Source organism: Cokeromyces recurvatus (assembly GCF_025118155.1).
Source record: "Cokeromyces recurvatus strain NRRL 2243 chromosome Unknown BX663scaffold_32, whole genome shotgun sequence".
NCBI lineage: Eukaryota > Fungi > Mucoromycota > Mucoromycetes > Mucorales > Mucoraceae > Cokeromyces > Cokeromyces recurvatus.
In genome coordinates, this window is record NW_026251418.1 from 46,317 (window position 1) to 69,006 (window position 22,690).

At 28.7% G+C, this 22,690-nt stretch overlaps 12 protein-coding genes and 1 non-coding gene across 13 annotated transcripts; 11 read left to right on the forward strand and 2 right to left on the reverse strand.

Moving 5' to 3' along the window:
- Positions 1-1,973: 1,973 nt before the first annotated feature.
- BX663DRAFT_545782 (kinase-like domain-containing protein) lies at positions 1,974-4,219 on the forward strand (the record flags this gene model as incomplete). The annotated part of the gene is made up of 6 exons (XM_051530942.1): positions 1,974-1,992; positions 2,274-2,301; positions 2,373-2,667; positions 2,732-3,058; positions 3,131-3,473; positions 3,588-4,219. The coding sequence occupies 6 exons, from the start codon at positions 1,974-1,976 to the stop codon at positions 4,097-4,099; spliced, it is 1,524 nt and encodes a 507-aa protein (XP_051379192.1). The 3' UTR covers positions 4,100-4,219.
- Positions 4,186-6,197, forward strand: BX663DRAFT_478755 (P-loop containing nucleoside triphosphate hydrolase protein). The gene is made up of 7 exons (XM_051524308.1): positions 4,186-4,522; positions 4,604-4,840; positions 4,934-4,962; positions 5,036-5,247; positions 5,326-5,471; positions 5,540-5,649; positions 5,719-6,197. Exons 1-7 carry the CDS (start codon positions 4,226-4,228, stop codon positions 6,116-6,118), a joined length of 1,431 nt encoding a protein of 476 aa, XP_051379193.1. The 5' UTR covers positions 4,186-4,225; the 3' UTR covers positions 6,119-6,197.
- On the reverse strand, positions 6,193-6,892 carry BX663DRAFT_489334 (D-tyrosyl-tRNA deacylase; the record flags this gene model as incomplete). The annotated part of the gene is made up of 4 exons (XM_051524883.1): positions 6,193-6,242; positions 6,302-6,346; positions 6,419-6,745; positions 6,850-6,892. 4 exons carry the CDS (start codon positions 6,890-6,892, stop codon positions 6,193-6,195), a joined length of 465 nt encoding a protein of 154 aa, XP_051379194.1.
- An 830-nt stretch (positions 6,893-7,722) lies between these two features.
- Positions 7,723-9,790, forward strand: BX663DRAFT_215433 (uncharacterized protein). The gene is made up of 8 exons (XM_051521778.1): positions 7,723-7,902; positions 8,027-8,110; positions 8,162-8,218; positions 8,290-8,388; positions 8,440-8,503; positions 8,574-9,127; positions 9,203-9,530; positions 9,586-9,790. Exons 2-8 carry the CDS (start codon positions 8,066-8,068, stop codon positions 9,615-9,617), a joined length of 1,179 nt encoding a protein of 392 aa, XP_051379195.1. The 5' UTR covers positions 7,723-7,902; positions 8,027-8,065; the 3' UTR covers positions 9,618-9,790.
- Positions 9,791-10,244: 454 nt separating this feature from the next.
- BX663DRAFT_521805 (uncharacterized protein) lies at positions 10,245-11,116 on the forward strand. Its single transcript, XM_051529289.1, has 3 exons — positions 10,245-10,396; positions 10,460-10,815; positions 10,885-11,116. The coding sequence occupies exons 2-3, from the start codon at positions 10,642-10,644 to the stop codon at positions 11,056-11,058; spliced, it is 348 nt and encodes a 115-aa protein (XP_051379196.1). The 5' UTR covers positions 10,245-10,396; positions 10,460-10,641; the 3' UTR covers positions 11,059-11,116.
- A 977-nt stretch (positions 11,117-12,093) lies between these two features.
- On the forward strand, positions 12,094-12,378 carry BX663DRAFT_521807 (uncharacterized protein). The gene has a single exon (XM_051529290.1). The coding sequence runs from the start codon at positions 12,112-12,114 to the stop codon at positions 12,307-12,309; it is 198 nt and encodes a 65-aa protein (XP_051379197.1). The 5' UTR covers positions 12,094-12,111; the 3' UTR covers positions 12,310-12,378.
- Positions 12,379-12,724: 346 nt separating this feature from the next.
- Positions 12,725-14,013, forward strand: BX663DRAFT_215482 (uncharacterized protein). Its single transcript, XM_051521779.1, has 6 exons — positions 12,725-12,856; positions 12,918-13,084; positions 13,167-13,304; positions 13,383-13,407; positions 13,472-13,833; positions 13,904-14,013. Exons 1-5 carry the CDS (start codon positions 12,825-12,827, stop codon positions 13,824-13,826), a joined length of 717 nt encoding a protein of 238 aa, XP_051379198.1. The 5' UTR covers positions 12,725-12,824; the 3' UTR covers positions 13,827-13,833; positions 13,904-14,013.
- A 763-nt stretch (positions 14,014-14,776) lies between these two features.
- Positions 14,777-16,618, forward strand: BX663DRAFT_521811 (kinase-like domain-containing protein). The gene is made up of 6 exons (XM_051529291.1): positions 14,777-15,298; positions 15,384-15,573; positions 15,660-15,878; positions 15,935-15,986; positions 16,053-16,177; positions 16,243-16,618. Exons 1-6 carry the CDS (start codon positions 14,889-14,891, stop codon positions 16,579-16,581), a joined length of 1,335 nt encoding a protein of 444 aa, XP_051379199.1. The 5' UTR covers positions 14,777-14,888; the 3' UTR covers positions 16,582-16,618.
- A 280-nt stretch (positions 16,619-16,898) lies between these two features.
- On the forward strand, positions 16,899-18,206 carry BX663DRAFT_521820 (ras family-domain-containing protein). Its single transcript, XM_051529292.1, has 9 exons — positions 16,899-17,016; positions 17,087-17,145; positions 17,219-17,288; positions 17,358-17,374; positions 17,439-17,511; positions 17,582-17,693; positions 17,759-17,843; positions 17,908-17,986; positions 18,054-18,206. The coding sequence occupies exons 1-9, from the start codon at positions 16,947-16,949 to the stop codon at positions 18,107-18,109; spliced, it is 621 nt and encodes a 206-aa protein (XP_051379200.1). The 5' UTR covers positions 16,899-16,946; the 3' UTR covers positions 18,110-18,206.
- A 58-nt stretch (positions 18,207-18,264) lies between these two features.
- Positions 18,265-19,546, forward strand: BX663DRAFT_521821 (survival protein sure-like phosphatase/nucleotidase). Its single transcript, XM_051529293.1, has 6 exons — positions 18,265-18,316; positions 18,381-18,456; positions 18,524-18,659; positions 18,725-18,834; positions 18,906-18,944; positions 19,008-19,546. The coding sequence occupies exons 1-6, from the start codon at positions 18,289-18,291 to the stop codon at positions 19,408-19,410; spliced, it is 792 nt and encodes a 263-aa protein (XP_051379201.1). The 5' UTR covers positions 18,265-18,288; the 3' UTR covers positions 19,411-19,546.
- Positions 19,547-19,964: 418 nt separating this feature from the next.
- BX663DRAFT_521825 (Metallo-dependent phosphatase-like protein) lies at positions 19,965-21,907 on the forward strand. The gene is made up of 8 exons (XM_051529294.1): positions 19,965-20,156; positions 20,339-20,414; positions 20,472-20,542; positions 20,605-20,672; positions 20,732-20,805; positions 20,881-20,960; positions 21,017-21,226; positions 21,286-21,907. Exons 1-8 carry the CDS (start codon positions 20,073-20,075, stop codon positions 21,571-21,573), a joined length of 951 nt encoding a protein of 316 aa, XP_051379202.1. The 5' UTR covers positions 19,965-20,072; the 3' UTR covers positions 21,574-21,907.
- On the forward strand, positions 21,561-21,907 carry BX663DRAFT_521828 (uncharacterized protein). Its single transcript, XM_051529295.1, has one exon. It carries the CDS (start codon positions 21,686-21,688, stop codon positions 21,854-21,856), a length of 171 nt encoding a protein of 56 aa, XP_051379203.1. The 5' UTR covers positions 21,561-21,685; the 3' UTR covers positions 21,857-21,907.
- A 221-nt stretch (positions 21,908-22,128) lies between these two features.
- Positions 22,129-22,201, reverse strand: BX663DRAFT_t124. The gene has a single exon. It is a non-coding gene; the product is annotated as a tRNA-Ala (tRNA).
- Between the last annotated feature and the right edge of the window lie 489 nt (positions 22,202-22,690).

The window sequence follows — 22,690 nt, forward strand, 5'->3', positions numbered from 1 at the left end:
TGCTTCTAGGCTATAGCTTATTAATTGTTTCGATGATATTTTTAGATAAACAACATTCTTATACATATATGTATATGATTAATCTTTAGATTATTATCGATATAAAAAAATATATTAAATTCATATATTCAATGTGTTAAATGATTATATATGTAAAGATAAAAGATGAAAAGCAAGCCACGTTTATAATCATTAATTGACTCTTTTAGACCTTCTTTTCGTCGAAAAAATATATAAAGACATTGTCACTTGTTGGTTGATGTTAGACTATATTGAAAAAAAAAAGAATTGTTCAGCAAAGATCTGTAATATGTATTTCTTCTAGTTTTATTATTATTAGTATTTTTTTTTTATTACTTTAATTTTTGTTGCTGAGTGAACTCTCAACCCCAAATTATTTCAAGTCTAATTCGATTTAAGTTTCGTGTTTTTTATCAAGTTAATATTGTAATAAAACCTTTCTATATAAAGTAACATAAATTCTATTCGTTATTTGTAATACGCGTATTTGATTATGATGATTCGCGGGAAAAAAAAAAGAATCGAATTTCATAAAAGTGTATAGTTGTCGATTAGTGCAAACTAATATTTAATCATAGATAAGTTAGTTACACACCAAATCATAATGATGAAGTTAAGATAGATATCAATTATTATATTAGCACACTTTGAGGTAATATATTTCATTAAGGGGTAATTTACTATAACGAAATGATGTCACACCCCTATTTCAGTTCAATTTTATCCGATTTTCTGGTAATAGCTTGTTTTTTTTTACTAAGTGGGGGGGGAAGGGTCTTTTTTTCTTGGTTTTCCTTTTTTTATAAATGCAAAAAAAAAAAAAAAAAAAATATGCATAAATCGTAAATATCGATCAATAAATGCGGAGCTTGTCTTCTGAAAAAATAATTGATAGCATTAAAAGGGAAAAATTCAACCAGTCATGTTTATAGTTATATCCATCACCACAACCCCATCCCTTTTTACATACAATACAACAATTAAGCAAAAATTAGTACTGTCTTAGATCAAACGCGAGTTCTTACCACTTGAGGATGACAGCTAGATGTGCTAATAAGCCTTTCATATATATATATATATATATCTATTTATCAAATAATGTTACGAACAAACAAGCAGAGTACAGAGTATCAAATAATGTTACGAACTAACAAGCAGAGTACATAGGTAAAAGCGTCATTTATATCGGGGATTTTTGTATCTTTAGTGATTTAACTGGTAAAAAATTAGTTTATTTCTAATATTGAACCCTTTTTTATCAAAAGATAAATAGCATGCACTACACAAAAAGTTACCACAAACTTTCACAGCCATTGGTACCATTAGAAAACACATACGCAAGCACACACATGTACGTACACATGAACACACACATGAACACACACACACATAGATATACATATATAGATACATTTATATATATATATATATATATATAGCTTCCTTAAAATAATATTCATTTCCATACTAGTAGACTAGAACCTGATCGCTAAGCGTGATCACAAAGATAATAATAAATTCTATATTAAGCTCAATTTTATTATCTCTACTTTGTTTTAAAAAAAAAAAAAAAAAAAAAAAAAAAAAAAGATTTTGGGTTTTAATTCTTGTCTACCCTAATAAAAAAAAAATCCGAATCAATAAGTGTCTGAAATTTATGAAAAAATTTGGAAACAGTAACATGATGACAATAATTTCTTAAAATATCTATTAAATTATACATGTCAAATGTTATAAATTTACATATTTTGTATATACATTTATATAAATGTGTATATTTTTTTATAAATATAAACTCTTTATAAATTTTATGAATTTATTTCATTTCTATTTTTATTAGCCATATTTTATCTTTTTATTTTATTTTATTTATTTTATTTTTAAAAGAAAGAATAAATAACAAAATTATAATCTGTAAGGTTTTGCTGTGTTTCATTATTTGGTAATAAGTCATGATGATTTTCATTGTAAGTAAACTTTACTACTATTGTAAATAATAATTATTGCATGTTATAATTACTGTAAAATAGGAAAAAAGGATTTTCTTAAAAAAAAAGTCTAAATTGTTTAAAATAATGGTTTACATTAATGAAAAAAAAAAAAAGTCAAATATTTAATTTTATTTGTTTGTTTATTTTGTTTATTTTGTTTATTTGTTTATTTTGAGATTTTCATTTTTTTTTATCCTTAGCTATAATTGTGACACTTTTTTTTTTTTTTTTTTTTTTTTTTTTTTTTTTTTTTTTTTTAAGGGAAAATTTTAATTTTAATATTATTCACGTATGTGTGCTCCATTTTTTTTTTTTTTTTTTCTAATATTTAAAATATAAAAATTAAAAATTGTAATTTAGACACTTTAACTTGGCTTATGCATTTTTAAATCTTATGAATAACGCCAGCCGAGATCGTAACAACCCTGATCATAAACTTGAACAACAAATCTTAAAAACAGACATAAGTTATAAAGTCATTAGCGACATTCAAGAGCTTATTTGTGCTTATGCTTCCGAATTTGATTTGGAATTTTTACCTCAAGAAGATAATGCCATTAGCTTGAATACATCTCTCACTGGCGCTATTGCTCAACTTTATCATAAGACAAAATGTACATTTAAAAGAAATAAATTAGAATTTGATAACTACTGGGTAAGTTTTATCAACAAAAAAGAAAAAAAAAAGGAACAGTAGTTAATCTAAGAAAAAAAAATAGAACTGGTTAGTACCCTGGAGAAAAGCAATTTCTTTTGAAAGCTTGTCAGAACTTGCTAATGACGATGTGAAAGCATTAATTACTTCATTTCATCCATCAAGTCATAGTGCACTTATGGCCATTTTTGACCATGGATTAGAAAGTTACATGAATTGGTATCCCTGGCGTTATTTCTCAGATCTTGTCTTTTTGGGTGCTGGTGGGTTTTCAGCTGTATATGCTTCTGATATTATTTTACCGTATGATATACCAGAAAAGGGGAAAAGATTTGGTACACAACGTAGAGCAGTTGCATTAAAGGTGGTTGATGAAAAAGTTTTAAATGAAGTAAAAATCATTACATATACATATATATATTACTCTCTTTCCCCTGTTATATTCATAATCTTGTTTAAATAGTTTATTGTACAAGCAAAAGCAAATACAGCTCTTTTATTTCATGGCATAACAGTGTGTGAAAATACGGGTGATTTGATGATGGTTTTAGCTTTAGCAGAAGAAGGTAATTTAAATCGGCAAATCAAAAGGGCAAATAAAACAAGTTTTGCAACAATTGTGGACATTGTTATACGATTAGCATTTAATCTTGCTAGTTTACATGACAACATTGGCATGTGTCATCGAAATATTCATTCCGAAAATATTGTACATGTCAATGATGATTATTTCCTTGTTGACTTTAGATTTTCTGCTTTAATCAATGAAGCAACAAACATCACTAAATCATCACAAGTACACTATGGTATATTTATTTATTTTTTTTTTTTTATATTATTATTGTTGTTATTGTAATTTTCATTATTCTGAGTTTTTTTATTTATTTATTTATTTATTTTATTATTTATTTATTTTATAGGTCGGGTGCCTTATATTGCACCTGAAGTTGAAAAGGGGATTTATACTGAAAAATCAGATATTTATAGTCTTGGCATAATCATGTGGCAGTTGGTGTCTGGTGTTATATTTCCTACACCAGAAATTCTAGCCACCGCACCTGATGTTTATAGAATTGAATGGGTACCTGGTGTGTCTAGATGGTATCAAGAAGTGACAATGGCGTGCTTAGAACCCTTTCCAGAAAATAGACCAACGGCTAAAGAAATTTATTTACTTTTACGTAAAATCGCAGCTACTACTTCTAAGACAGCTTTAGCTGATGAAGGTTGGCGAGCTTACGTAAACAGTCGACGTCAAAAATGTGAACTTCATCAACAGCATTTCATATCAGAAGGTCCTTCCTCTGCTTCTCGTCTATATACCCTCGGTGAATTCTCGAAAACAAGTGAGCCTTTACTTAAAAATGTACCATTTCATTATCGACTTTTTAATGCGGATAGTATTGCATACAACATTGAATCTAATAGATAATAGTAAATATTAATAATAATAATAATAAAAGCAGTCAAATTGTTATAATTTGTGCAAAAGGAAAAATCTCCCCCGATTCCTTTTTTTTTTTTTTTCTTAAAAAATTCTTCATCTTTAAATAAAACAATGAATAAAACACCAAATAATTATAATTGGGGATCTTCGAAAAAAAGATACGAGTGGAAAAATGAATATTTAACCCAAGGATTTGCACCACGTGATGAAGAATTAGAAAAAGAACTTTTCGGTATAGATAATCATGTTCATTCAGGCATTAACTTTAGTAAATATGAAACTATTCCTGTTCGTGTCATTGGTGAAAATCCTCCTCCTGGTTTTAATAAATTTGAAGATGCCAACTTGCATCCTTGTATGAAAGAAAATGTTGCTTTGGCAAGATATATTATACCTACTCCTGTTCAAGTAAATAATAGATGCATCTACATTTGTATACATTTATATATGTATATATATATAAAAACTGACAACATGTTATATTAATAGCGTCATAGTATTTCTATTGTGACAGCAGGTAGAGATTTGATGGCTTGTGCACAGACTGGTTCTGGTAAAACAGCTGCTTTTCTTATCCCTACTTGTTCCGCTTTGTTTGGACAGGCACTTCAACTTATTTCTCGCCCTGCTCCTCATGAAGGTAATCATTGGAAAGCGCGACCATTAGTCTTGATCATTGCTCCTACTCGTGAATTATGTTGTCAAATCTTTGATGAGGCACGTCGTGTAAGTTATTGTTGAACATAATGTGTTATTATACATGTATATACATATAAATATATGTATGTGTATATATTGAAGGTTAACTATCTTATGTAGTTCTGCTATAGAAGTATGTTAAGACCTTGGTAAGTTTATCCTTCTTGTTAGTTGGTTACGATATATAGCTTATATATATATATGTATATATTATAATGATAGTGTTGTTTATGGTGGTGCAGGTGTCAATGGTCAGTTAAGAGAATTAGAAAAGGGATGTGATATTCTAGTAGCTGCACCTGGCCGTTTGCTTGATTTTATTGATCGTGGTAAAATTGATTTATCACATCTTAGATATTTGGTTTTAGATGAAGCGGATCGTATGTTGGATATGGGCTTTGAAAAATCCATTCGTGAAATTGTAGAACGCAAAGGTAAATAAAAACAAAATAAAGAAATAAAGTTTTGCCATGTAAATGCTTAATATCTCTATCATTCTATTCTATTATTAGGCATGAATAGAAACAGAATCACTTTAATGTATAGTGCTACTTTTCCTAAAGAGATTCGTAGATTGGCTCGTGACTTTCTTAAGCCTAATTTCTTATTCTTAAAGGTAGGCCGTGTTGGAGGTACAACAACAGATATCACTCAAAAGGTATATAAATAATGGCAGATAGATAACAGTCAAGTCATTCTAAAAAATAAATAAATAAATAAATATAGGTTCTATGGGTTGAAGAGCAAGATAAACGTGAGCGTGTATACCAACTCTTGACCTCTCAACCACCTTGCCGTACATTAATCTTTGTTGATACAAAACGTAATGCAGACTCGTAAGTTGAAGAAATGTAATCTCTCTCTATCTTCTCATCATTATAACACGTACCTTTTTCATTACTTAGACTTGATCAATATCTTTTCGATCATAAATTACCTACTACCTCTATTCATGGCGACCGAAGTCAAATGGAACGTGAAGATGCTCTTCTTGCCTTTAAAGCAGGTACTTGTCCTATTCTTGTTGCTACTGCTGTCGTTGCTCGTGGTATCGATGTCAAAAATGTGATGCATGTCATTAATTATGATATGCCACCCAATATTGATGAATATATCCATCGTATTGGTCGTACTGCTCGTGTTGGTAACGCTGGTCTTGCTACAAGTTTTTATAATCATCGTAATTCTGCAATTGCTAGAGACTTGACAAAGTTACTTATTGAATGTGCTCAAGAGGTCCCTAGCTTTTTAGAATCATATAGAACAAATGACATGCGTTTCCAAGATGATGAAGATGATTTTTAAGGTCTTTATTATTGATGTATATATTGTCCAATAATAGCAAAAAAAAATATATATAAAAATATTTAATAAATTAATTATGAGTCATAAGTAAATTTTCTAGAGTCTAATTCTAGAGTAACAGGTCCTAATAAACAAAAAGTGTTAATGAAATGCATCTAATAAATCAATTATAAAAACGATTACCATCATTTGAAATATCAACAAGCATCATGGCTCCAAATTCACCATCTAATAGGAAGGAAAGAAAAAAAAAGTGAGGCTCAATATATACATAAATTTGAAAAAAATAGGCACACTTACCTTTAATTTTTGATGGATCATAAGCCTTTCCTAATTTTTCAAGGAATAATGCATACATTTCCTTTGCGCTTTCAGATTTCATAGCTCTATGAAAATCAGGTTTATTTCCCTTTATGGTTTGAGCCTGGAGTGTAAATTGAGAGACACATAATAACTCTAAGCCAGCGTCTTTAACACCCTTTTTCCACATAATATCATTCTCATTAAATACTCGTATATTGAGTATTTTATTCACCATATAGTCAATGTCCTTTTCTGTATCATCTGTTCCAATTCCAAGAAGGACGCAAAGACCTTTTTGAATGGAACTGATCACTTTGTTATCCACTATACAATTTTTTTTTTGGTTTTGTTTAAATAAAAGGGCTTTTTTTTTTTCTTTTCTTTTTCCTCTTTCTCTCTCCTCTCATTTGTTATTATTTTTTTTTTACCTGTAACACTGGCTTTGGTAACTCTTTGGATAACAGCTCGCATTCTTCTAGGAACGTAATTTTTATTTTTATTATTATTATTATAAAAAAAAAAAAAAAAAAAAGATAAAAAAAAATTTGACATTTTTTGATTCAAGGGAATTCACATCTTCTTTAATCTTCATACTCCGCAAATAGTATTCATTTCAATGATGGAGATAGATGACCACCAAACAAAAAGAGATAACGAGTCATAAAATTCGAAGGAAAAAAAAATCGTTTGCAATCATATATATCCAGAGATAAGCAAAACCAGCAAGCTTCTTAAGAATACATTGTCCTAAAATTTCCAATTTTCCTTAGTATGTTTACACACAGTAGTATTATTCATATTCCCTGAGCTGTTGCTGTTATAATAAATCGTTATTTCTAGAGCAAAGAGCAATAATGTGTTGATGATAATTCATAGTGAATATTCTAGCTATAACTATCATTATGACAATAAATAACAGTCATAATACATTGTTTGTTAGTTTATGCTAGTAAAAATTGAACAGGTGTAGAGTGAATGTTATGCTGTAATACAAACGATATCTTCCTCTTCCATCAGTTTTTTTTTTTTTTTTTTTTTTGCTTCTCTTGAAGAGATGGTTTATACAAAGTCATGATCTTTTGTTAAAACTGTAAAAGGCTGTAATGACAAGTTATCTACATCATACAGCAAATTCTTTCTTACTATTGACTAGATACCCGCAAGCATTACTATTCTACACTGCTAAACAAAACTATGCACTAACCAACTAAAAATTGTACTGAGTCAAAAAAAAAAAAAAAATATTTTTTCAAATATAAAACATTGAAATAAATAAATATGTAAATATCGTTTCTTCTTTCTTTTTTTTTTCATAATTTATAATATCTTATACAAATAATGGATACATCGAAAAAAAGATTACGTGCAATTGATGAGGTTGGAGAAACTTCATCAACATCTACATTACCACCTTCTCGTCCTCCATTAAAGAAACGATTTACAAGCTCATTTAATAATGCTATCCAACAGCAACAACAACAGCAACAACAGCAACAACAACAGCAACAACAACAGCAACAACAACAGCAACAACAACAACAGCAACAACAACAACAACAACAACAGCAACAACAACAACAACAACAGCAACAACAGCAACAACAGCAACAACAACAATATACCAATGATGAGACTGAGCAAGTAATGAAAATGGCAGCTAAATCAGTTGTTAAACTAATTGAGTATCCGGTAAATTAAAATATAATAGTTCAAGAATAAATAGTTAAAAATATAAAATAGGAAAGAATAGATGATTATACAAAAGAAGAATTATTACAGCACATGCGTCTAGCAAAGGTAAGCTTTATGCACAATTTAAATGGTCATGGTTTTATTTACTCTGTCTTTTTCTTTTCTTTTTTTTTAAGGATGAAGCTAATAATCTAGAGACACAGCATAATGCAATAAAAGAAAAATTTTTGGATAAAGAGATACAACAAAGTTTATTACGAATTGATTGGGGTTTGGTAATTACAATAAAATTGACCTTGATTCTAGAGTTAATTTCGTTATATTAGATTCAAGCTGAAATTGTTTTTATGGCTAAAATATTGATTGGTGTTGAATTACCAGAACCACCAGGTATAAAATTGAACTGTTAAAAAGAAATATAATGCATATTCATTTTTTTTTAAACAAAAAAAAAAAATAGAATTACCTGTTCGTAAATTAACTATAGATCAACAAAAAGATTGGTGTTATCGTAATCAAAATATTATTAAGGAAATTGGCACAAAGGCATTAACTCGACTCGAAAGTTGGAATCAACAAGCAGAGCTGATTGAAAGAAAATATCGCCTTGAAGATGACATCATGTTAAAGTGTGTAATTGTCTCTGATTGGCTTAAAGCAGAGGTCACTGATCTGCAAGCTTCTTACAAAAGAGGTCAAGATGCTATGATGGATTTACAAAAGGTATTGGATATTTTATTAGAGCAAACAAATCTTATTGAGGGTCATATCAAGATGGCTAAGACGGAAGTAAATTCAGCAGTAGAGCGTCTAGAAAGTTGTGTAGAGGAGTTAAATATGGCTTGTAAACGACAAGATCGAGCCAAGAGTAAATTAGTAGCCGCATTAAGTTTTGGTGGGTTAGGAAATTTGGCAGGTTCTAGTAGTAAACAAGAGAGTGGGACTGATGTGGTAGCAAAGGTTTCAAATGCACAAGAATTGACATTAAGCAAGGAAGGTAGTATAGCTAACGAGGTAAACCCAGAATCATATACATATTATACTATACTATACTATTTATTTTACAGTATGGTTAAAATAATAATATAGCCCTCTATGACACAAGAAGCAATAGAAGCACAATTAAAGGAACATAAACTTATTTTAGCAGCTAGAGAACAAGAATTTGAAAATCTAAAAAGAGATCGACAATTACTTTTAAGAGATGAAGAGCGACTCTTATCACTCTTTACAATGAGTGAAGACCGAATGGCGGAAACAGAATATGTCAAAACACTCAAGTTATCTATTGAACATTATCGTGACCGCTGTTATCATCTAGAACAACGACGTACAGAGATTGAACGAGAGATGGATAAAATATCAGCCTCCCGACAACAATTGATTGAACAGGTCAAGTCTGAAAAGATAGCACAAGGTATGGCTCTTGATTCAGAAATGCATCGACTTGAGAATGACCTGAATCGTATCAGGAATCAACGAGATCATTTCCAGATATTGTTAGAAGATCAGAAGGCAAAAGAAAGTCGTGAAAAGGAAGCGCAAGAAAAGATAATTGCGTTTGCAAATCAAGGAAAGATGAGGATTAGTGTACTTGAGAGTCGTATTGCAAAATTAAAGGCTGAACAAGAGATGACAAAGGAAGTAATTACATTTAATGAAATGAAAAGTAATATAAAGTAAGTTATATATATATGTATATGTATATACCTATTATTTATGATTGCTGTTGCTTAACATGTCGATTTGTTAGACATATGCAAATAGTAATACAAGCACTAGAAATGATTGAAAATCAAACAACTTCACCACCTTCTTATTTAACCTCAATCGATACTTTGAAGGAACAATTACAGAAATGGAAGTCATCTCCTTTAATCAGTTCATATGATGCATTGCTAGAGGAATCAAACAAATCGACTCTCATGATTGAATGCCTAGAAAAGAATGAAGGTCATTTATTAGAAGAAATTGACCGTGTTGCTGGTATTTATGGTAAATTAGAAGAGCAGCAAAGCAAAAAAGTATTTGATCTAGGGCAAAAGCGAGAACAGGCGTTAAAATTACAAGCAGAGGTGAGTATCTATTTAAATTAATTGTGAAAGTGTAATTTATACATGCCCCTTGTATTAGAAATCAAAATATGCACAAACATTTTCTTCTTTGATGTCAGCTAAAGAAAAACAAATTTCTGCCGTTGCTTCTTTGCGTATAACAAACGAAAAACAACAAGATTTAATTAAACAATTAGAAGAGAAAGAAAAGGCACTCGAATATCAAGTGGTAAAATACACATGTATATATTACATTTTAGTATGCTTATTTTTTTTTTTAATTATTTAATAGCATTTAAAAGAAGGTGAAATTCGAAAATTGTACAAAAATATAGAAGAAGATAGAACAGACTTGGAAGATATTAATCATTTATGTGAGGATTATCGAATTTCAATTGATCGCAATGAGCTCATGTTAAATGAAGTAAGTTAAAAATAAATTTCTGTTCATCTTTTACGTATTAAAATACAAAAATGAAACAGCTTCAAAAAACCTTGAAAGAAAAGACAAAATTATTAGAAGAAGAAAAGCATCTTCAAACGCAATTAGAAGAAAATTATGAAAAGATGAAAAAAAAATGGGACAAAATATCTCAAGGTGACAATCCAGCAGAACAGCAACTGATAGATGAATGTGAAGAACTAAGGGTAAAAAAAAAAAAATCGCAAATATATTTATATAAAGCAAGCTAATCTAAAACTAATGATACTTTATAGACATTGTTGAAGTGTAGTACGTGTCGACAAAGAGTGAGAACACATATATTGATTCGATGTATGCATACATTTTGTAAGAATTGTATTGATGCAAGATTAGAGACACGTCAACGAAGATGTCCCACATGTAGTGAGCCTTTTGGCGCAAATGATGTCAAGAACTTTTTTCTATAAATTTAACTTTTTGTATATCTATCATATAATATTGTAATAAAAGAAAATTTGAATAACATTCTTCAGGAGTAATAAAAAAAAAAAAAAAAAAAAAAAAAAAAAAAAAAAAAAAGTGACATGTGTGACCTTTTTTTATTGCTGTTTTTTTCCAAATTATTTGAAATAGAAGTTCAAGTTATTTGAAATAGAAATTCCATTTATTTGCAAAGAGAAACGTAATTAATTGAAAAAAAAAATGAAGTCAAGTTAAACAACTAGATATTCGTTTACTTTCTAAAGATACTATAACCACATACTTTCTTCACTCAAAGAATAAAACTGACTGCCTAATAATACAATTGAAACTGTTTTATGGGTTCTGTATGTGATTATTCAGTATCAAAAGGGTTTGTTTTGACCTTATATTTTATAATAATTACAACAGATAACATTTAATATATCGAAGCCTGCTTATAAAAACCGCAAAATTTTTATTTATATCATTTCTTCTTTCTTTTTCTCTACTTATTATAGCTATCATAGTATGAAACGTAAAGGGAAATTCCCCCCTGACCCTAAAGAAGAGAGGGTCACTCATAAAAAAGAGGTATGTAACAGAATAGGGAAAGGATTACTTAATGGTATGCACACTCGTGGTGTCTTTGTAATAGCGAGTAAAACTCTTTCCAAACTTGCTACTACTACTACCAAAGAAAGATCCAACTATGATGAACTCCTAGAAGATTCTGATGATAATTTTCAACCAAGAGAACAATTAGGTTTCATTATATTCAACTAATAAAGTGAAAACTGATAAAATATAAATTAAGGTCAAGAAAACTTATCATTCATGAAATATAAAGAATATAAAGAAATAGAGTGTACCTTCTTTTTTTTTTCAAATAATTTCTTTATTTTTTTCTAATAACTCTAATTGATATTTCAATTAATTTTTATTTTTATTTCAAAAAATTCTAAACTTTTATTTAAATTATTTGAAAAATAAAGTAAATCAGGAAATTAAACATTTTTTTTTCTTTTTTTTTTTTATGCTTTCTTTCTTAAGCAGATTTAATGTCACTTCAAGAACAATTGGATGCGCTCATTACCCATTCTAGAAACATTGCATCCATTCAATTACGGCAAGGTTCAAATAGTGTAGCTACTGATTTATTTTCAAAGAAAAGAATCTTTTTAAGAGATGCAGAACCATCTGAAATCAAACTTGCAGCAGCATGTGCAGGCGAGCCAATTACGGCAAGGTTTATTTAGAATTAAAAGAAAGAAAAAAAAAAAACAAAGATAATATACCCCTTTACTCAACATTTACTTTTTTTTTTTTTCCTTTTAGAATGAAACAAGAATTAGTAAGTGGATTATCAAATATAGAACGAGAAAATATTGAAAAAATATTAAAAACAGCAAATGCAATGAATCAAATTTGGTAAAACATAAGCAATTATTGACAACACGATTTAATTGAAAATTTATTTAGTAATATTCTTGGTATCAAAGAAAGAATTGAGAAAAATATTCGCATCAATGAAGAACAACAAACGAATTTAGATTATTTAAATGAAACTTATAAACAGGTAATAATAAATTTCTTTCGAAAAAAAAAAGGAAAAATGTGAATGATAAAGATTCATTCTTTATATTACAGACTGTTGCAGAAATTGAGAAATTAAAGAATATTGATGCTACACATATGAATATTGATAGTCAAGATACTATTGACGCTTACAATGACTCTAGAATTAATGAGGAAAAAGCATTAATAGAAAGATATGATAGAGAATTACAGCAAAAAAAAAATCAGGTAATGAACAGACAAAAAAAAAGCGACTGCATGTATCTAAATGAGACAGTGTTTAGCTTAGACAAATACAGGATAAAAAAGAAGAGCAAGCCGAAATGAGACGTACTTTAAGACTTATGAAATTCAATCATAGGAGATCGGTAATAAATACAACAGATATTGTTGATGAGGAAATACGAAAATTAGAAAAGGAGATTATTGAAGAAAGAGAAAAGATTGCGGATTACGGTAAAAAATCAATAAATAATAAGGACTACTAGCATGATAAAGATACTTATCTATGTATATTATATATTAGAGTCAAAAATAGAGTCCTTACTAGAAAACAATACATCAAATGATCGTTCAGATACATTAAATATTAGAGATATAAGTATAGGATTTAAAGCAAGAATTGATAAACTATTATATGATTCGAATATTGATGAGTCACCGAGTACAGAAACAAGTAATTTGAATAAACTATTTGAAACGATACAAGCAGAGATACAATCTTATCTAACGGAATTAAACAAAATCCACTCAGAAGAAAAACAAGAACAATCAGCAAGGTATTTGATAGTGTATTTTATTTTATTTTATCATGGCAAGGGCTTAAATGAAATGTTTTGTTAGGGATGTCTACAAAAAATTATTAGATTTTATTATACAACACAATAATGATGATAGCCGTCCAACTGTTGTTAATCTGGAAATATTTAATGAACTATTTCCAGATAATAAAGAAATCAATACGAACTTCTTTAAAGTAAACGAAGAAGCCAATGTCTTGACAACTATTTTACTTCAATTATACTCGAATAATAATATGACTTTAATGGATTTAACTGAATTTATTCAAAATTATGCAAAACAGCATCACTTTTCAGAAGAAGAAGCTGTTCAGTCTATTTATAAACTAGTTGGACTTGATCTTCTCGTTATCGATAGAACACAAAATGACAGTATTTGTACTTTGAAATTTAAATAAAACGTTTGTTAGTATTATTCATTCACATTTCTATCCAACGGCATTAAAATATGTATGTAATGACGTGTTATCTATAGCAGAGGACAAAGGATAGATATTCAAGTAAATCTAAAGCTTTATTAAGACAGATGAACCTATATGAGATTTGACTATTATTAAAGTGAAATGTCTACACTGGGATTTATCAATAGAAGAAAACTCTCATTATGCTGTAGAATAGCAGTAATATACTATTTCTCTATCATCGTGTCTTCTTTGTTAGTTGTTCATAGCCTCAATATTAAAGGCTATTATTTAACGATAAAATGCAGGATATTATTAATGAACATTCATTTATCAAAAACTTGTATCTTTTGAAAACAAAAGATTTCAAATCTGTCAGAGTTTTAAGCACAGAAGAAAGAAGTAAAGCTATAAAGGATAATTAAATAAGGATTCACTTTATAACCATTCCATTAAACAAAGATCTTTTATAAAGGAAGGTGATTCTTATATTTAATAATTGGAGTTTTTCTTTAGATTAGTTAACTCTTCTATTAGGAATTACCCTTTTTTCTCGCTTAACATTAGTCAATCTTGTATAAATTTCTAATAGCTTTTATTTCTTTCATCATAATACAAAACGAAGACTAAATAAATATTGGTAATGGCAATACCTGAGGGAGATAATGCTTTTACTTTGAAACACGTACTAAACTTTTTTTCCTTTTTTTTTTTAGAATCTATTCTACTATTTTAAACAAGTACTACTTAAGGTCTATTTATCCTCAATATAGTTAAAATGAAAGATGGGTAATAAAAAAAAAGCTTAAATCTGCTCTTCATTCTAATTTATTGGATCATGATTGGTTAGTCGTAGTTTGGTTAATACGTCACTGTTGAAAGTATCGTGCTTAACAAACTACATTTTGTGCTTTTTTTTTTTTCTTTCCTCCCCCCCTTTTTTTTTTTTTTTTTTTATTTCACAAGTTGTATATTTCTATAATTATTACAAATAATAAATAGATAATATTTTATTATAATTCGATATATAACAATAATAATAATAACAATAACAATAATATGAATCTTGACAAGTCACTTTCAGCATTATCAATTGATAAAAAAGAAAATGAAGAAAATAACAGCAGTAATAAATCGACCATGTCTACTGCAAGCCCAAGAATGATGCCGCCACGACCTATGCCACCTAGATTACAAGGTCGCTCAGTATTACCACCCATGAGTCGACCTAGTGGATTACCACCCTTGTCAGGTCATAGTAATAGTAGTATGAGTAGTATAAATAGCAATCATAGCAGTAGTAGTGGTAGTAGTAGCAGTGCTGGTGGACTACGGGGACCATTATCAGGTGGTTTGCGTGGTAGACAAGGTCCTCCTGGAAGAATGGGAAAACCAGGCTTGAATCTATCCCAATTGGGTCTTTCACCAAAGCCCGAACAAACACCTTTCGCCAACTTTTCAAAATATGTGTAAAGAAAATATATATATATTTTTTTTAGGATTTTGTTATATAATTCTGATCCTCATACTTTACCCACCCACACATATATATAGCGATCCTTCTGGTAAATTAAACTTTGCAGGAAAAGCTATTATTCATGCCGATGGTGTTGATTTTAGTAATGGTAGTAGTTTTGCTATCAAAATGGACGATCTTATTTTACAAGAAGAACTTGGTAAAGGACAATATGGCACTGTACAAAAAGTAAAGCATCGTGTGACGAATGTTACAATGGCAATGAAGGTAAATTTACACTATGCATATTAATTTATCTTTTTATCATTATTATTATTATTTCAATCTTCATGCTAAGCTTGATATATGAATAGGAAATTCGTTTAGAATTAGATGAGACAAAGTTACATCAGATTCTAATGGAATTAGACATTTTACATAAAAGTTCTGGAGAATTTATCGTTGAATTTTATGGTGCATTCTTTATTGAATCATGTGTATATTATTGTATGGAATATATGGATGCAGGATCTCTTGATAAATTATATGGTAAAGGTGTACCCGAAGATGTTTTGGCAAAAATTGCCACTTCAGTAAGTATATATTGATGTGTGTTGTACATGTATGCATTCATTTATGCATCTAATAGATGGTTAAAGGCTTAAAATTCCTTAAAGATGAGCTATCAATTATTCATAGAGGTATTCAAGATTTAGAAAGCATTTGTAACACTTTTTTTTTTTATTTTTGCTCATGAATGTGAATAGATGTAAAACCTACAAATGTGCTTGCAAATTTAAAAGGACAAGTGAAGCTATGTGATTTTGGTGTATCAGGTCAATTAGAAAAATCATTAGCCAAAACAAATATTGGCTGCCAAAGCTATATGGCTGTAAGTTGTCTATTAGGGAGAGCTAAATATTTATATATAAAGGAACTCATGATAATTTTTATTAGCCTGAACGTATCAAGACAGCTAATACTTACTCAGTTTCATCTGATGTTTGGTCATTAGGTATTTCACTTGTTGAAATGGCAATTGGGCATTATCCTTATAAATATGATAATATGTTTGCGCAATTAAAGGCTATTATTGATGATGAGCCACCTTCATTACCAGCTGATCATTTCTCACCTGAGGCGCGTGACTTTGTTGCCTCTTGTCTTCGAAAAGATCCAGTGAAAAGACCTACTTATGCTGATTTATTAGAACACCCATTTATTAAAAAATATGAGGATATTAATGTTGATATGGCAAAATGGGCAACTGAAGCATATGAATCAAGAAAGCAATAAAAGAGAAAAAAAAAAAAAAAAAAAAAAAAAAAAAAAAGCTTAATTACTTATATACAAATACATTTATGTGCTTAAAAACATAGCCAACAATAATCTAGCTTTTCATTGAATAAAATTAAAAAATAAAGTAAAATGTGTATTTGTATATGTACATACGTGTATGTGTATGTATATGTGTATGTATATGTATATGCATATATGTATATGTGTATTCCCCTCCCCCAATGAATTAGGCTTCTTTAACCCGAGCTTACATATTTTTTTTAAATAAATAAATGAATAAATTTTCAAACTCCCGAGAGAAACCTCAGTGCAGTAATTTATTTCTTGTTTACATCTCGAAATAATTATTATACATTGCACACATGATGACAAGTACAGAATTCAGCAGCCCTCTAAGAAAATATAAGCTAGTCTTTCTTGGAGAACAAAGTGGTAAGCTGATTTATTTATTTATTTACCACTGAGATTTTCCTTTTTTTTTTTTAATTAAATGATATTATAGTTGGTAAAACATCGCTTATTACACGCTTTATGTATGATACCTTTGATAATACATACCAAGTGAGTTAATTAAGATGCATACTTTGTTCTTTTTTTGTTATTTATTTTCTTACATTTTTTTTAAAAAAAAAAGGCAACTATCGGTATTGACTTTTTGTCTAAAACAATGTATTTGGAGGACAAAACTGTTCGATTACAATTATGTAAGTTGATGAAATAAAATCATGGATGATTTTATATATACATATATATATACTAATTTAATTCTATAGGGGATACTGCTGGACAAGTAATTTATATATTAAATAGTATATAACAATGGTCTATAATTCATTTATCTGTATTATGGATAGGAACGTTTTCGTAGCTTGATTCCTAGTTACATTCGCGATTCCTCTGTTGCTGTAATTGTTTATGATATTTCAAGTAATAAATATATTAAATAAATAATATATTAAATTCAATAGTATTAACTAGAATATATAAATATATATAGATCGTCAATCATTTATGAATACATCGAAATGGATAGATGATGTTAGAGCAGAAAGAGGTGACGATGTTATCATTGTGCTTGTAGGAAACAAATCTGACCTAAGTGAAAAGAGGTATGATCTATTGAATAAACAGAGGAAAAGAAAAGAAAAAGGTCTTCTCATTACTTGATATATAGAGAAGTTGCAATTGAAGATGCAGAGAAGAAAGCAAAAGAATTAAACGTGATGTTTATAGAGACAAGTGCAAAAGCAGGACATAATGTAATTTATTTATAGAAAAAAAATAAAATAAGAAATGAACTATTAATTATTATTTCTCTCCTAGATCAAAACTTTATTTAGAAAGATTGCACAAGCTTTACCTGGTATTGATGGAAGTAATTTTAATGAACAAAAAGATTCAAGTAAAGAATTCAAACAGCTTATTTATTATATAATAGCATATTAACCACCTTCTTTGTATAAAAATAGTGCAAAAAATTAATTTGAATACGCCAAGCAATGAAGCAAATGGATGTGCATGTTAATTTTTATTATTTTATTACATATACTTTATTACATAATAATAACTTTTTTTTTTGTTGTCGGATGAATTTTTTCATTAATAACAAAAACATGTTTCAGTGTTAAAAAAAAAAAAGTAAAACAAATGTAAGAAAAAAAAAAATTGACAGCCTCTCTTTTTTTTTTTATTTGTAACTGAATTATGAAAGTTTTAATATCAAATGATGATGGTACAATAAAGTTGGTTGTGTTTTGTGTATAACTTTTATGTTAAAAAGGAAAAAACTTTGTTAGGACCACCAAGTCTTAAGGAGTCACCCTTTATTTTACCTTTTATTGAGCATTTAGAAAAGCTTGGTTGGGATGTTAGGTAAATTCTTTTAGTATTTTTTTTTTTTTTTTTGATAGACAGAATGATTCTATGTGTTATTTTATAGGGTTTGCTTACCTGATAGTCAAAAGTCTTGGATTGCTAAATCATTTATGATTACAGAAGAAGTTCAGTTACGTTACTACAATAGAAAGACAAAAGAAATAACGATTGAAAAAGAAAATGATAATGATTTTTATTTGGTATAACCTATTAGTTGATTTAAAGATGTATACTATTTCAAATTAACATGACTAGTGAATAACAGTTAAGTGGCACACCAGCTACATGTGTTAATATTGCATTAAATCATTTATTTAAAGACGAAGAATTTGATCTGGTTATAAGTGGTCCCAATTTTGGTAGAAACTTTTCAAAGTAAATAATGTTTAAAATTATAAAGAAGCTGACTAGCTAAATGATTTATTTTATTTTATCTCATTTTGTAGTATATTTACGCTTGCTTCAGGAACAGTGGGTGCAGCTATGTAAATGACTTGTGTGCATTTAATGAAGAAGAATGAAGTCGTACTTATCATTAATACATATAGGGAAGGTGTTTTAAATAAGCAAAAAGCAGTGTCAGTCTCATTCTGTTTCTGTAATCAAAGACCAGAATGTATAAAGAATTGTTGTGAAACAGCCAGTGATATTATTGAACATTTATACAGCCTCTCTGATAACGATCATATTCCATGGCCCGAAAATGTGATGTATAACGTTAATATTCCTATGGTCGAATATCGTTGTCCTATTCATATTACTGATTTTCACAAGACAAATTACGGTTCCTTATTTAAAAGAGTTGAGGACAAAATAGGAAAAAATCGATTTATATTTTCCCCTGATTTTACAGCAAACCATAATAAACCAGATGGTTTACCAGGCACAGATAAATGGGCTTTAATGAATAAATATGTCTCAGGTAAGGATAATATACATTTATATTTATAGAAATGCCTACAATCTATTTTAATTCTATTTCATTTCCCAGTTACTCCTATGGTTGCAGCTTTCCAAACTGCTATCTTAAATGATATTGATTATGGGTTTGATGCCTTAAATAAAAAGGCGTTTTCTTCTATATCACATTTAGAATAATTATTAGAATAAAAGTTTATATTCGTTTTTAATAATAGCATCTGCTGTTCTTAAAAATATATATACATACCTATACACATACCTATACACATATATACAATCAATTCATTGAAAATGTAGACATTTTCCATTAAGCTTGGCCTCTGAAATAGTAGAATTATTTTATTTTATTTTCTTTGAAGTTACAGCTATAATAAATTACCGTTTTTTTAGGTGCTAGATTTAGATAGTGCATCTCTTTTTAATAAACATGCGGTCATTTAAAATACCATTTACTACAATTATTTGGAGGGGAGGGAAGGGTATCTGTACATTCGCCAATTAAAATAATAATAAAAAATAACAATAAACCCTTTTTTTTTTTAATATAAATATACACTATCATTAGCATACTTCTTCTTTCGCAACTAAAATAAACAAAAGTTGCATATTTTTTATAGTCATCCATACTATATATACATACATATATATATACACACATATACATACATACATACATACATACATAATATATAATGGGAAATCCAGATGAATGGTTAGAAACTGTCCGTAGATGTGAATATTTACCTGAACATGATATTAAGAAATTATGTGAAATGGTAAAAATTATATAAATATACAGAAAAAAAAAAAAGATGTAAGAGAGAGGGTTATATGTAGTATAAAAGATGGCCTTGTAATACACATATTTATAATTCGGCGCGTTAGATCTTTTATATGCATTGCAAGATCTTTAGAATGAAATGCTAAATTATATATATATATTTATACTATTTAAAAGGTAAAAGAGCTATTGATGGAAGAATCCAATATCCAGCCAGTTCAATCACCAGTAACTGTATGTGGTGACATACACGGTAAATTTTGTAAAATAATGTTACTATTTTACTTTTTTATTCATTACATTGTTTTAGGTCAATTCTATGATCTTTTAGAACTATTTAACGTCGGTGGTGATATTAAAGACACTAATTATATTTTTATGGCAAGTATAGTAAATCAATAGAAAGAAAAAAAAATAGACATTAATGGATAAATGATATTTAGGGTGATTACGTAGATCGTGGATATTTCAGTTTGGAGACTTTTACACTCTTGATGGCCTTGAAAGCAAAGTAACGTACACATAAACTGAATAAAATAGTAATGCAACTAACATTTTTGTTTTTAAAAGATATCCAAATAAAATTACATTGTTAAGGGGTAATCATGAAAGTAGACAGATAACTCAAGTATATGGTTTTTATGGTAAATCTCTCTCTCTCTTTTTTTTTTTTCCTTTTTTTTTTACGAAACGTATGCTTACATTATATTTAAAACAAGATGAATGTCAAACAAAATATGGTACAGCGAATGTGTGGAAATATTGTTGTTCAGTATTTGACTATCTAACATTGGCTGCTGTAAATGCTAATTATAAATGATGAAAGTAATAAGTATTAACTGTTCTTATTATTAGATCATCGATGGAACTATTTTATGTGTTCATGGAGGATTATCACCTGACGTGAAAACACTTGATCAAATAAGAACCATACATCGTTTACAAGAAATTCCTCATGAAGGTTCATTTTGTGATTTAATGTGGTCTGATCCTGAAGATATAGATACTTGGGCTGTGAGCCCTAGAGGAGCCGGTTGGTTATTTGGTGGCAAAGTAACAAGTGAGGTAATGTAATATTGTGTATAGTGTTTATCATAATACTTATATGTGTATATATTTTTTAGTTTAATCATATCAATGGATTATCACTTATTGCTAGAGCACATCAATTAGTACAAGAAGGCTATAAATATATGTTTCCTAAAGATCAGTTAGTAACAGTTTGGTCAGCACCTAATTATTGTTACCGATGCGGTAATGTTGCTTCAATAATGGAAGTAAATGAGAATGAAACAAAATTCAAAATATTTGATGCTGTACCAGATCAAGATCGTTTTGCTCCATTCTCCAATATTAGAAATGGTATGAATAACTCAAGGATGGGTGGCAATGGGGGTCAATACTTTGTATGATGTACTCTTATATTGTTTTGGATTATCATTGTAATAATAGAACGAAAAAAAAAAAAGATATAATACAAGCACATACAACACATACATATAGATAATCTATATACTTATATGTATGCGTATTATTATTATTGTTAAAGCATCTTCCGAACATATATGTTTATATATGACTACCATATCCTTATATATATATTATACGCATTATATAATTTTCTTAATTGTATTTCCTCCTTTTACTATTCTTCTCCACTTTTATAAAGTAATATACTATTTTAAATATATGTAAATTGTTTGTTCGAATTTGAATAATTATTATACATACGCTTTAATTAAGAAGAAAAATAATAAATTATTGATTAAACAAATAGCTAGTAGTCATACTATGAACTATTTTCAAACGATTACAAACACTTGTATTTCATTATAGTATTAGTATAAAATATAGTACTACTATTATTATTGAAATAGCAACAGCATTTTCTAATATTCAAATTAACAAAAATAATAATGTAAACTCCTTACGGCATATACGAAAATTTTGAAATGTTGAAAAAAATGTGGAGACACCGGGAGTTGAACCCGGGGCCTTTCGCATGCAAAGCGAATGTGATAGCCACTACACCATATCCCCTTCTTGTGGGATGTCCAGTTCATTAGCAATGAAGTAGATACGCAGCCAATAGAAGTGGAATATAATCTGCCGTTCAGAATAAATAGACTGAATAAGAGAAGATTTAAACCATCAGTAAAGGAGTCCGACGTGAGAAAGAAGAAGTCGAAGTTATGCATGATTTGTGAAGATAGAAAACGTCGGCATAATCAATTGACAACATGAGAAAATCAAGAAGACAATCAATAAATATTATAAAAACTTAATTATATTCTTTGTTATTTTTTGTTTAATACCGTCTAAAGTTTTACTCTTTTGTATCTCAAGAAGTCAAGAAACGACAGGGATTAAATTTTGAAAATATTATACAACTCTATTCGATTTTTTCCGGACACTGCAAATAAAGTCTACTTTTACAATTGTAAAAGTTTGTAAAAGGTGACCCAGTCACAATTGTAAAAGGTGACCTTTTACAATCGAAAATTGAAAATTGGAAGTTTTAAAAAATTT